General features: G+C 36.4%; 1 protein-coding gene across 1 annotated transcript in view; it reads left to right on the top strand.

Moving 5' to 3' along the window:
* The first annotated feature begins 4,809 nt into the window (after positions 1-4,809).
* Positions 4,810-13,975, top strand: part of LOC105061203 (phospholipase D delta) — a 141,542-nt gene continuing 132,376 nt past the window's right edge. The window contains 4 exon segments of the mRNA XM_010945178.4: positions 4,810-6,159; positions 8,381-8,456; positions 8,459-8,496; positions 12,482-12,676. Coding sequence (XP_010943480.2) covers positions 5,206-6,159; positions 8,381-8,456; positions 8,459-8,496; positions 12,482-12,676 — 1,263 coding nt within the window. The 5' untranslated portion in view covers positions 4,810-5,205.

A 13,975-nucleotide genomic window follows, 5' to 3' on the forward strand; every position in this document is an offset into this window, starting at 1 on the left:
AAAATAATTAGATTAAAATTTGAATTTTTATTTGTTGAATTAACAAGCAGGGTTCAGGTTGATAAATTTTTAATTTATTTTATATCCGATCCGAACCCAGCCATCAACTTGAAGCCCTCCATTGACCCCTCCATGTGACCATTTTTTTTGGCATATTTAATTATCAATCCTACCTTCACCATCCATAGTGCTGCTGGCTGCCATCATTCTTCTGCTACGAACAGAATAACGCCATCCTCCTCAAAAATCAGGCCTTCGACTTCGATCGAGATGCCAATATGGTACATAGTTAATCCAACAAGTTACATAGTTAATGTATTATGGCACATAGTTAAATAAACATGATACATGATTAATCCAATAAAATGCATAGTTAATCCAACATAGTTTATAGTTTTAGTATCATGTCCACAATTAATCCAACATGGTATATAGTTAAAGTATTATGGTATATGGTTAGATAAACTTAGTACGTAGTTATTTTAGTCTAGTTTATAGTTATTGTATCATGGTACACAGTTAATATATCATGGCACACAGATAAAGAAATATAGTATATTATTTAAGTCTTATACATAGTTAATCCAATATAATATATAGTTAATTGAAAATAGTGTACACCTATTATGTTATAGTATATAATATATAATGATACATTGTTAAGTAAATATGATACATAATTAGTTAAGCCTTGTACATAGTTAATCTTACATGGTATACACTTATTGTATCATGGTATATAGCTAATGTATCATGGTATACAATTAAATAAACATGATCAATGGCTATTTAAGCCTTGTGTATAGTTACTCCAACATGGTATATACTTATTGTATCATGGTACATAGTTAATATATCATAGTATCATATTTATCTAAATATGTACCATGTTGGATTAACCATGTACAAAGCTTAATTAACTATCTACCATATTTGCTTAACTGTGTATCATTATGTATTTGCTATATACCATGATACAATAAGTTGTGTACCATGTTAGATTAACCATGTACAGGACTCAAATAGTTATGTGCCATGTTTGTTTAACTGTCTCATGATATATATTTATTGTGTACTATGATATAGTAAGTGTGTACCATGTTACATTAAAGGTATATTAGATTAACTATTACAAGACTTATTTGCCATATTTGTTTAACTATGTACCATAATATAATAATTGTATACCATATTGGATTAACTATGTTGCAAGCTAAAATAACTATGTACTATGATATTCTAATTATGTACTATGTTGAATTAACTATATATCATCATACAACAACTATAGGTCTATTTGGGGATGCTGTAGCTTTTTATTAAAAATTAATTTTTGATAAAAATTATGTTTTGAGGTCAAAAGCTGTTTCAAGATAAAATAATATTTTAGTAAAACTATTTTACTATCAAGATCCAAAAGCTATTTCGAAATTGTAGAAGTAGTCTGCTATATGTTTGGTTGGTAAACCCAAAAGTTGATTTTTAATTCCAAACGGACCAAAAAGGACAAATGCATCAAATGATTCTAAAATAATTAGATATAAAACAAATGAGTACCATAATACAAATAAATTTAATAAAAATCTTATAACATATTTTTTAAATATAGCTAGTATAAAAAATAAAATAAATAATTGTTAAGCATCTTTAATCAAAAGAAGGGTAATAAAGACGACTAGCCATGTGCTCGCAAAAAAGTGAAAACTAGACGGGGAGAATCCAAAAAAGTTGAAAACTATACAGGGAGAAGGGATGAACATGATCTTTGCTATTAAAAAAAGTTAAAAACTAGATAGGAAGAAGGATGAATATGACCACTACTATTCGAAAAAAAGTTGAAAGCCAAATTGAGAAAATGGGTGAATGTGATCTCTACTATCCAAAAAAAGTTAAAAACCAGATAAGGAGAAGGGGAGAACGTGATCTCTACTATCCACAAAAAAAAAAAAAAAAAAAAAAAAAAAAGGGAGAAGGATGAATGTGATCGAGATAGATGTGTTTAGGAGTCGAGAAGAAGTAGATTGTGAGAGGGGTATCGAGGGATAGCATATTATTTTTCTCAAAAAAAATTTTTTACAATCATGATATTCTGCTTGCAAGATCGTATCTATCGAAAGTGCAAAGAGGTTAAGTGAACTACATTTTAAGGATTCTTAACGCAATCAAAAATTGCTTTTGGATTGTAGCCAAATGCTTAAAATTTTATTTTTAAATTTAAAATCGCTTTTGATAAGTATAAACGTACTCTCACATATGCACCATATTCAAGATAATAACTATATGCCATATTTATTTAACTATGTACTAGTGTATCATAGTTATTTAACTGTGTAACATGATACATTAACTATACATCATGATATATTAACTATATACCACATTTGATTAACTATGTACCATGATAAAATAATTATGTACCATATTTATTTAATTATATATCACATGATACATTAACTGTGTATTATGTTGGATTAGTCGTGTACTATATTGGATTAACAGTATACCAAGATAAAATAACTTTATACTATATTTATTTAATTGTGTACCATGATATCTTAATCGTATATCATGTTCATCAAAGTATATTTCTTTTGATTCAATATGACTAATGAAAATTTAATCTCCTTGAATCCATAATATAATTATTTATATTTTATAGTCCTTAAACTCTATATTTTATTTTCTATATCTCCTTCAACTTAAAGACTATTTAATTGCTGCTTTTCTGCTAGCTAAGTGTAGATTATCAGTTTGATGAGCCAAGCACAAGCTAAAAGGTAAGGATTTAAAGTTATTCCATTAAAGTTTTTCGTTAAAATTATTTACAGTGGTTAACTTCATTTCAAGAAAAAGGATGGAATAAAGTATGCTTTTCTCTTTTCTATCTCTCTCTTTCTTAGCTTCTTTGGTTCTTTCACAACTTATCTTACTAATTGTGAAAATACCAATCTAATGACCGATAATTTAATTAAAAGTTAACTGACTAGTGATAATTATCAATGATTAAATATATTTAAGTATCTATGAATGCAGTCAAATATATGTTTTATGTGTGTTTGCGGGGTCCGACTTCTTAGCTATAGGTGGGTGTTGGTTTTTTTCTCTGCCATAAACCCAACCACTAAGAACAATTCAATTTGTTCTCTTTTCTTTCTCTCTCCTCCACCATGGCTATCGCAGCTATTTCCTCTTTCTTATTCTTCGCCACCTTCCTTTGCCATCACTCCACCTCTCCCACTCCCCATTTGATTATCTTAAAATCGTCATCTCCCACATCTCTCCTTCTCCGACGAGATCCTAGCTGTCGCCGTAGCCGCTGGATCTCCTGCCCCACCACCCCACCAGATGGAGACCCAATCCTCCATAACAAATGAGAACATCTACGAGGAGGCTACCTGGCCCGAGCATGCTGCCCCTACCAATGGCTTCCGCACCTGGTATGTCCCTTTTGATGCCCTTGCAGATGACGACCACTTCGAGAAGTACTACTCCTTTCATGAGATTGTGTACTAGAGCCACTTCAGTGATCTTCTCGATGTTCGTCACGACATGGCAACTCTGAAGAAGTTTTTGAGCTCCTACTGGCGTGCCCTCTTCACCATCTCGACCACATCATCTAGTCAGATGGCTTCATTATCAGCACCACTATTAGCATCTATACCATTGTCTTCCTCTCCACCAACTATATCTCCCTCGTCCAACTCATCCAGCCAATCGGCAATGGCCCATCCAGCGAGGCTCATCCATGATCATAAATTGGAGGGGTAATTTTGATATTTTAAAATAATATTTGTACCATAGAGATTAAATCTTATGGTAATATGTTGACGAAGGACTGGAAGTTCAATTATTGGTCAACGAGGATTAACTGTTATAGCTTGGTCAAGGGAGAGACCGGCTATTAAATCCCCATAATAAATATTCCTTCCCCTTGAATTATCATGCAACGCACATGCAATATTCTCTTTCTGTTTGGAAACAAATAAAGACACAAATAATAAGAGCAATGTGAGAATAGATGGTTTGATCAAAAATGATAATGGCAAGTTGGTGGTGGCCTCCTCCAGGAGAAGAAAAAGTATTCTATGATTAAATTATGTAGATAAAGTAAAGAACACATTCCAGTGGCTTTTTTTTTTTTCCTTCAGCAAGCGAACTACTTGCAGTGGAATGTGCATTAAGAATTATTGTACAATGTTGTGGAATGTTTCTTTAGCAGATTCTCTACTAATCTGAGTCAACATTCAAATATCTACCTTATGGGAGTGCTTCTAATGTATTAGAAGACCATACTCGCAGCAGATCCAACGGTCTTGTCCACTTATTCCCCAAAAGCATCCGATCTATCATCACTTCTTATCCAAAAAAGTTCAAGAAGCCATTTCTTTAATCCTCTTTGCCGAACGAAACCCTACAAAGATGAAAAAATTACCGATTGAGGCCATATTTTTCTCTCCATGAAAGTGGATCAGCTCACTCAAAAAATGATTCTACATACTTGTAAACATGAAACTAGCCCAGTCTATAACCCATACTTTTAATGGTTATGGTGGTCTAACTCATAAATTTAATAAAATTTTCGATCCAACCATTCAAACAGGCTCCGAGAAGAGCAATGCGAAGGTGGATGGCTTGATGAAAAATGATGATGGCAAGTTGGAGGGTGGTCTCCTCCAGGAGAAGAAAATGTGAGGTATTGGGATGATGGAACAATGCAGAAAAAGTAAAGAACATGTTCCAGTGCCTCTTTCTTTCTCCATCAAGTGAACTACTTCCAGGGAAATGTGCATTAAGAATTATCGTACAATGTTGCAGAATGTTTCTTTAGCAGATTCTCTACTAATTTGGGCGAACATTCAAATATCTGTCAACGTTCGTTCGCGGGGTATTACTAAAGGATTCGAAGACCACAGATCCAACGGTCTTGTCCACTTATTCCCCAAAAGCATCCGATCTATCATCACTTTTTATCCAGAAAAATTCAGGAAGCCATTTCTTTAATCCTCTTCGCCGCGCGAAAACCTCCCATCTCATCTCCCAAAGCCCTCTCTTTTAGACTCGTCGATCCCAAATCCTCCGGTATCAAGCAAAGAACCTATCCTTCCCTTGTCTCCTCCACCTCCTCCCATTCCTCCCCACCGTATACATTCCCGCTCCCATGCCGGCGGTTCCTGATACCCCTTTCCAACTCCCGCGAGGAATCCAATGGACGCCACCCCGGAGCAGCTCATCCTCCTCCACGGCGACCTGGACCTCCACATCCACGAGGCCCGCGACCTCCCCAACATGGACATGTTCACCGAGCGCCTCCGCCGCTGCCTCGGCGCCTGCGGCCTCTCCCTCCCCACCCCCCGCCGCATGGATCGCGAAGAAGAGTTCAGGAGGAGAAAGAGGATGACTTCCCCTCTTCCCCTCCAACCCAAAACAAAGGTCATCACCAGCGACCCCTACGTCAAAGTCCTACTCGCCGGCGACACCCTCGCCCGCACACGCGTCATCCCCAACTCCCAGGAACCCCACTGGGAGGAGCACTTCAAGCTCTTCCTCGCCCACCGCGCCGCCCGCATTGAGTTCGAGGTCAAGGACAACGACGTTTTCGGCGCCCAGCTCATCGGCACCGCCAGTATCTCCGCCGCCAGCATCGCCTCCGGCGGCGAGATCGCCGATTGGTTCCCGGTGATCGGCCCCGCGGGGCGGCCGCCGAAGCCGCATTCGGCACTCCGCATCTCGATGAGGTTCACGCCCGTGGAGGACAATCCGGCCTACCGGAACGGCATTCCGGGGGATCCCGAGCAGAAAGGGGTCCCGGACACGTACTTCCCCTTGAGGAAGGGAGGCATGCTGACGCTTTACCAGGATGCCCATATCAGGGAAGGGGAACTCCCGGACGACATCGAATTGGAGGGCCGGCACGTGTTTCGGCATCACAAGTGCTGGGAGGATATATGCGAAGCGATACTGGGGGCGCACCATTTGATTTATATAGCGGGGTGGTCCATCTACCACGAAGTGAGGCTGGTGAGGGAACGGCCATTGAGGATCCCGGCCGAGGGGTACACATTGGGGGATCTGCTTAAGTACAAGTCGGAGGAGGGGGTTCGGGTGTGCTTGTTGGTGTGGGATGATAAGACTTCCCACGATAAACTCTTCTTCAAGACGGTAAGTCGTTTCAGCTCTTGGATGCTCTTATTATCAATGTGTTTGAAATTTTGCCTCTTTTTCGGTTGCATACAATGCCTTAAAAATAAAAAAAATACCCGGAAGGGACAAAAGAAAAAAGAGGTTTAGTAGGAACAAACAAGAACAACAATTACCAATGGGATCAACAGTTCTGTATTTGATATGAACTTCTTGATAGAAACTTAATGCTCAGAGAAGTAGAAAACATGATGGAAGCAGATTTCTTTCTTTTTTTATTAACTTAAAGAAGAACAGAAAAATATGAGATGCACCTTCTATGAAAGGCTATCCTTTTCGTCTCATTTGAGGAGGCACAACTTTCTTATGGATCTTCATCTAATCATGTTTGAATCTAAATAAAGTTGATGTGTGCATTTGAGGAAAACTCAAATTCAAGTGAAATATGGTGCACTTTAGTCTAAATCTACTTGGTGAATTCTAATCTTATGCAATGCTGTTTGATGCTTGTAGTCTTAGTATCAGATTATATACACGGTAGGAGAGATACCATATTGAACTTGCTACACAATATATATATATATATAGTCAGTTTAGAATTAGATCGAACGGATTTGGATTCAGGACCGGTCAAGTCAAAACTCTATAATAAGAGTCCTACATCCATAATCTAAGCCATTGAATGTGATCTGCTATCTCAAAACTGTTTGCACATAAAAAATCATATAATTTAGAAACCTCTAGTCTATGCATCAAGTAGTAAAAAATTGGATAGCCTAAATAAAATTGAATTAGATGTATTTTTTGATCACTTGATGCATAAACCAAGGGTCTTCAGATCATATGATTTTTCTTGTGCAAATAGTTTTGAAGTAGTAGATCACATCCAACGGCTTGGATTATCGATGTTGGGCCTCCATTATCCAATTTTGACTTGACCGGATATGAGCCCAAATCCGATCGACCTTACCCAAGTTTACTCCTATATATATATATATATATATATATATATATATATATATATATATATATATATATTTGTTTTCAAGATTTTAAGTCTTATTTAGTTTTAAGTGGAAAATAGAATTTTGTGTTTATTTTTGATGTTTAAATATTATATACTTTAATATTTCATGTTATATGCCTAAAGGATGGTGTAACTATGTAATACATGCCAAATTAACTACTATAAAATTTAAATATAAAAATACTTATATTAAAAAATTGGAAATGTAATATTGTTTACATCTCATCTTGGTAGCTTAAGTGGTAGTTGTAAGCAAGTACCATGTGGATTGATTTGGATGAAGTCAATCAGTGAAAGTCATGTGATCCTTACTAGGATTGATAGAGTTCGACTGTGATAAATTCCAAATATGGAGGGACTGGTCGAAAGATGGACATTTGGCTGTGAGTAGGCCAAATGATTATGATAGCCATGATCAACAACACAAGAATGGGTAATTGATGGTGTTTCAAGACGCAGAAGACCTTGTTGCAGGATGATTGAGAAAAAACAACCAATAGGATAGGTCAAAAAAAGTGAACAATAGATCAAGATTGATAAATATGAGTATTGTTTTGACAGTTAATGGGTCTTGATGATCATGCAGCAGTAGCGAGGCAATCGATGTCAATTACTAGAATTGCTAGGAGTGGAGGATGTGAATAACAACCATCAAGAGCGGATTGTTATTTTATTTTAGTATAAATAATGGAATTATACTCTATGTATGGTTCATTCAACAATTGATCTAATGAATCTTTATCTTTATCTTAGTTTTATACTATCTTTTATCTGAGGCGTAGATATAATGATCACAAAATAGGGAAAAATGCAACTCTTTAAATAAGAGTCCTTACACCTTTTATTAGTTAATCAAATACTAAGATTATATTCACTTTAAATTAACTGATTTCACTTGTGTTACAAGAAAAGCTTCTTTAAATTGAAGCTAAGGTGTATTTTTGAGTCCTATGAATTACGTTATCGTAGTTGTTTGAAGACTCAAGTTGCTGGACATTTTCTTTGGCGTATCATGATATGTCTCTCTAGCCATTACACTTAACCAACAAACTCTAATGACTCTCAAACTTGTATGGTCTATTTGATGATACAAGCATTTAAAATTATTTACTGTTGAGAATTCAATGAATGCTTTGTACTATATTTTTCGCTTGCCAGCAGTATAATTAAAATTGATCATTGCACTGAAGTTTGATAATTAGACTTTGGGTGCAGGGAGGAGTTATGCAAACTCATGATGAAGAAACCCGAAAGTTTTTCAAGCATTCGTCTGTCATTTGTGTCTTGTCACCTCGTATGCTAGCCATAAGCTTAGCATGGTTAAGCAACAGGCAAGTTGTACAACATAAATTCATTTGATTCTACACACAATCAGTGGAGTACCATATTTTGTACATTAATATTGAATCATCTTGGTAATTGTTCTGGGTAATATGAAAATGATACAATTGAATTCGATGTCCATATGATAAAGAATCATCTTTATGCATGTTGAATTGAATCTAAGATTAACTTCTTCATTCAGCTAGTTCAAATTTGACGTTCAACATTTAATATCTGCTCCATAAACATGCTTTGCCAGTTTGCCCAACCTTTTACCGGACAATATTTGGTAGTTTTGCTTCATAATTCATATCCTTTCATTTCATCTGAAAGAGGCCAGTTAGAAACAAATTGTTTAGATGAAAAGATAAGAAAAGTTAGAAGGATTATTAAATAAACCAACAAAATTATGCATATAAAATAAAGAGAATTTATGTTGACTATTCAGTATGCATTTGATATGTGTTTCCAACACATCCAGACCAATACCTATGCTTCAAAGACCGATCAGGCTGAATTGGAGGTTTTGAAAGGATGTCAAGTTGTCAACCTTCAAGTACGAAGGTGTAGACTGAGAATCTTAGGATGAAGTACTCGGATAGTAGGCCGAAATTGTACTTAGCCACCAGACCAAGTTGCATGGCATGCTCCTATCAAGTATCAGAATTGGCCGAAACACTAAGGTTTTTGGCCGAAACACTGAGGGTGAAGGCCAAATACCAAGAATGTATGCCGAATGACATAAACTGAGAAGTTGAGAGCTAGGTATCAGCCTAGAATGAGGCTTTAGTGGAGCAGAGTCCAAGGATGCTGGTTTGCTAGCAGTTACCACTACCCGTGCATGCAAGAAGTGGTCGAACTACCTATCATGCATGGCAATAGTGGCCTATATGGCATACAATAACATGGACCAGTATCCACAGTTAGTAGTGTGGTAACCATCTTCCCACTTTCCATGATGTGAGTGGAAGGGTAGCGCTAGCTACCATCCATAGAATAGTAGGCTATGTGGCACACTAGCAAGGACAAGTGGCAAAAATAAATAATGACGCTCATCCTACCGCTGTCTAGGTTGTGAGTAGAGTGGTAGCACTACCTACCATTCTTGGCAATAGTGGCCTGTATAGCACTCGATAGCAAGGACAAGTATCAAGATAGTTAATGAGGGTTACTTATAAATATCATATCGTAATGCTAAAAAAGGATCCTTTGACATCTACATCTATAAATTCTATTTTATCTTAGCTTTACATTATCCCGTACTTTACTTACCAGTAGGATTCTACCTTAGGAGTAGTGTTAGCTTAGATAGTTCCTACTATAGCCTAGGCCACAACCTATCCCAATTCATCTTCCTCGAACTGTGGTATGAGGGTGGCAAAAATTCTTAGAGGTCAAGGCACCTGGATCCACTCAACTCTCGTATCCTTCCTTCGATTACTCTCTTTTTGGCTGCATGAAATGCTATGGCACACCTGTGCGCTTATCTACCCATCTGAAAGCTTTCTGGCATGCTCATCTCTAGGTGGCGAGGAAAGCTTCATGCAAACAATCTGGAAAAGCAGTTCTTTCATGAAGCAATGAATATGTATGCTTAAATATGCATTTGATAAAATCAGATTCAAGAATGTGGTTTTAGCCTCAAAATATCAAGGTCTACTCCAGTCATAAGACTTCAATTTTTTTCTGACACACTGGATTAGAATTATGCCTTGTTGCTTTCTCCAAAACCAATAAGCAATATCTAGTTTGAATTTCATATCTCTTGGAAGCTAAAACCGTTTTCAATCAGTTTTAATGCTCACTGAAGAATCCTAAATATTTCACTTTGAGCTGACTTATCCAATCAAAAGAAATGGGCACCCAGCTGTTTCCAACCATTTTCAATAGAGGGGTGCCATGAACAAAAAAAAGATGTAATGTAGGTGGCAACCTTTGTACACATTGAGACACCAAATTAGATGTTTTGAAATTGATTACTCGACTCGCTTATAAAGCACAAAGGTTCACATGGCTTAGTATTCATACCATGTTCTCCAATCTGTACATAAAACTCTACTTTTCTCTTCATTGTTCTTGTGCTTAAATATATAGTGGTAATGCATTATAATGTCTTCTCATGTTTGTTTCCCTTTAAAGTTTTTTTTACATGATCTTGTTTCTGCTTGACTGTAAGCATCTTTGGCACCAACTTCTTTCCCTTCTTTGATCCATATGTTTTAGTGTTCCTTCATATTTGAAGGCTGGGACTAAGTTATTTGATACCAGCACCAGATATAAGGAATTCTAAATTATAATTGATTACATGGAGCCAGCAAAAGTCTAGGTACAAGTTCATTTCATTGTTTTGAGCTCCTAAATTTTTGCTTATTCTTTGTTGATAATCCATAATAAATATACATCAGAAAAGAATACAATTGCAAAGAAACATATGTCCTTTTAAAGAAATAACAAACTTATGTTTTTGAAAGCATTAACAGTAGTCAAAGATAATGTCCGGTCAATAAGTCTAGAAACTGCATGTAAGTTTTTAGTTGTACTGAGCTTGAAGGGTCATGTTTCATATTATGGCATGAGACAACTATCTTGAGGTCCATTCTATGTACGTAACAATGGAATGCCTACTTTCCAAATAATTTAATGTTATGCTTCATGGAAGAATTCAAAGATAAGTACAATTCTAAATAATTCATAGTAGAAATATAAAGATAAGAACTACTTTGCAGAAGGTACATGTAGATTATCTATTGAAATGCTTTGCTTGTTCACTTTGTTGGATTAATTTTACTGGATATATTAAGCAAGATTTATCTTTATATCTCAAGATCATCATCAGGATGATCAAAATGAAGTCCCTTTGTTTTATCCTCCCACATATCAGATATAAATATAAGTCTCCTGATCTTTTTTTCCCCTTTCTGAATGTGAGCCACAGCAGAAAAAAAATAGGAGTGCACAATTTGGCAATCACTAATGTGACTCCAAGAAATATTTGTTGATATTTGGGGCATGCAGACAGAGAATTTTTTCCTCACAATCTCATTAGTGCTGTCGTTCTTTCAGTCTTTCTCATTGATCAGATGCAAACATCTGTCCTTTATTTCTTTGAAGTGACTGAATTGGCCCTTGCAGCACTGGATAGCATGCTTGGTCTGGTGTAGTATTTGATAACTCTGTTTCAATAATCATTTAAATGATATTTTTGAGAATCTAGAAGAAAGTAAAGAAAGGTAAAGAAGAGACAGCTGACAGCTTTCTTCATGTTTCCTAAGCAGTGTAATAAATTATCAAGGAGAGAGTGGGAGTGAGAAATAGATGTTCGAAAAAAGAGGCAAAACAAGAAAAAGCATGAAATAGTCCTCCAGACCACAGAGAGTGGAAAACTATCTTGGATTATTGTGGAGCTCAGTAACCCAAAGCCAAAACCAGTGTTCTTGATAGTTGAGCTCTCTGCTCTGTCCACCTCCACCTTAGACCACTAAGAATTAATTCTCTCATATATATAACCTGGACCCCTGATGCAGAGTGCTATGGTTTTTTTTCATGTGTTTAACTTATAGTGATATATCTAAGTTGGATGAATCAATTAAGCTCTGAAGTTTCAATTATTCTGTTATCTTTTTTCACCAATCACCTTATGTCTTATAGCTCTATAAAGAGTAGAATATATGAGTGACAACTACTCTTCCACATTGTTTGAAATTTTCTGCAAGACTTGGGTTCCCTATGATGACAGATCCTCTCTCACTCCATAAAACAATAACCCACAATACTGAACATCATAAGAAAGTGTGTACAACTTCATCTTTAGACTTTGTATGTGGATATTTGCGATGTATGCATTAACGGAAATTGTGTTATAATAGGTGTATGAAGCATATGTAGATAATATATCTTTTTCTTTATGTAGCATACTGTTGCATACACCAAGGTTTGCATAATATATCTCTTGAACTGTGATCTAACCTTGTTTCTCATAATATCTTGATCCAGATTGTGGGAACCCTCTTTACACACCATCAGAAATGTTTACTAGTCGATACCGAGGCACCTCGAAATACAAGAAAAATTACTGCATTCATTGGAGGTCTTGATCTTTGTGATGGTCGCTATGATACACCAGAGCATAGACTTTTTCGTGATCTTGACGATGTATTTCTTAATGATTTTCATAATCCCACGTTTCCTGTGAGTATAATTTTTTTCCATTGTTGTTTCCTCTTAATTCTCATGTTTATATCCACTTTAATTGCCAATTTTGTTTAGATAGACTCGATAATAAACTACCAGGTCTGACTTGTAGAGCAGAAGCTATGCATTTAACCTTAACTTGTGCTTCCATCTGTCCATGTTCATATTGATTTCATTAGTGTTATTTTAGGCCCTTGTTTTCGGAGATAATTTACATTCATGATGAAAAGCTTTTGAAATTTACACTGCTGTTTATTAACTCTCAAAGTCATACAATCTATAATTTCTATGTGTTCATCATTGGAAGACTAATTTGAAATGTGAGCTTTATTCATTTGAACTTTCTCAGCTGTAATATATTGTAATAGCCAGGGATTCAGTTCCCAGTGGAACATCTCGGGATGTCCCGTGGGACATCGAGATGGAGTATCATCCCATGTATTGGGATAAGCTATCCCGCTAGCATCCCAACATCCCGATCGGGATCTCTTGGGACATCCTCTGTTCCAAGTGTCGGGACGGGGCGGGATGGCGATGCTCCCATTCCATGGGAAAATCGAGACAGCCTCGTCCCATGGAATTTAAAACTTTGCTAATAGCTACTGTTTGAGATAGATATCATTTTAAGTTTTGTTTCAATTGCCAAACATTTGGTTTTAGTGATTGTACCATTATTAGAGCTTCAAGCAGAATATTTTGTTAAGTAGCTGCAAGAATGGGAAGAAATGAAAATACCTTGTTGTTAAGAATGTAGATAAGAGAAATTTTGGTGACCTGCCATGTCGGTGATTTTGTGGATAAGATCATATGCAGAACATCGTAAGATGAGAGGTCTCACCAAAATTAAGTCAACTTCTCTCTTTTTCTTGGCAAGGTGCATCACCGTCAGATTTTTTTTTTTCCCCTAATGTTATGTAATGCCATGGGGGGTTAACTACTTCCTAACAGCCCAAGCTCTTAGCTTCCATTGGTTAGTTAGCATGGTATTAGAGCTCAGTCCACTGGAGGTTATGAGTTCAAATCCCATCACAATTATTTATTTTGTATAACAGTTGTCATCTTGGCTCATCTTAGTTGTTGTGTTATCCCTCTATGTGCATGGTCTGATTGACGCTCCAAGGGGGAGGGGAGTGTTAAGCTCAAGGTTTTAAACTTCATGTCAGTTTTCGTCTTGGGGACAGAGTTTCAGTTTTGATTGCTGCAGTGGTTTTGGCAATTTTCCTCTGAATTTTGGAGATTCAATCAAAAGATAGAAAAAGTAAGAATAGCAATGAAGAAAAAAAATTTCATATCATT

Source organism: Elaeis guineensis, chromosome 11 (genome assembly GCF_000442705.2).
Source record: "Elaeis guineensis isolate ETL-2024a chromosome 11, EG11, whole genome shotgun sequence".
NCBI classification, from domain to species: Eukaryota; Viridiplantae; Streptophyta; class Magnoliopsida; order Arecales; family Arecaceae; genus Elaeis; species Elaeis guineensis.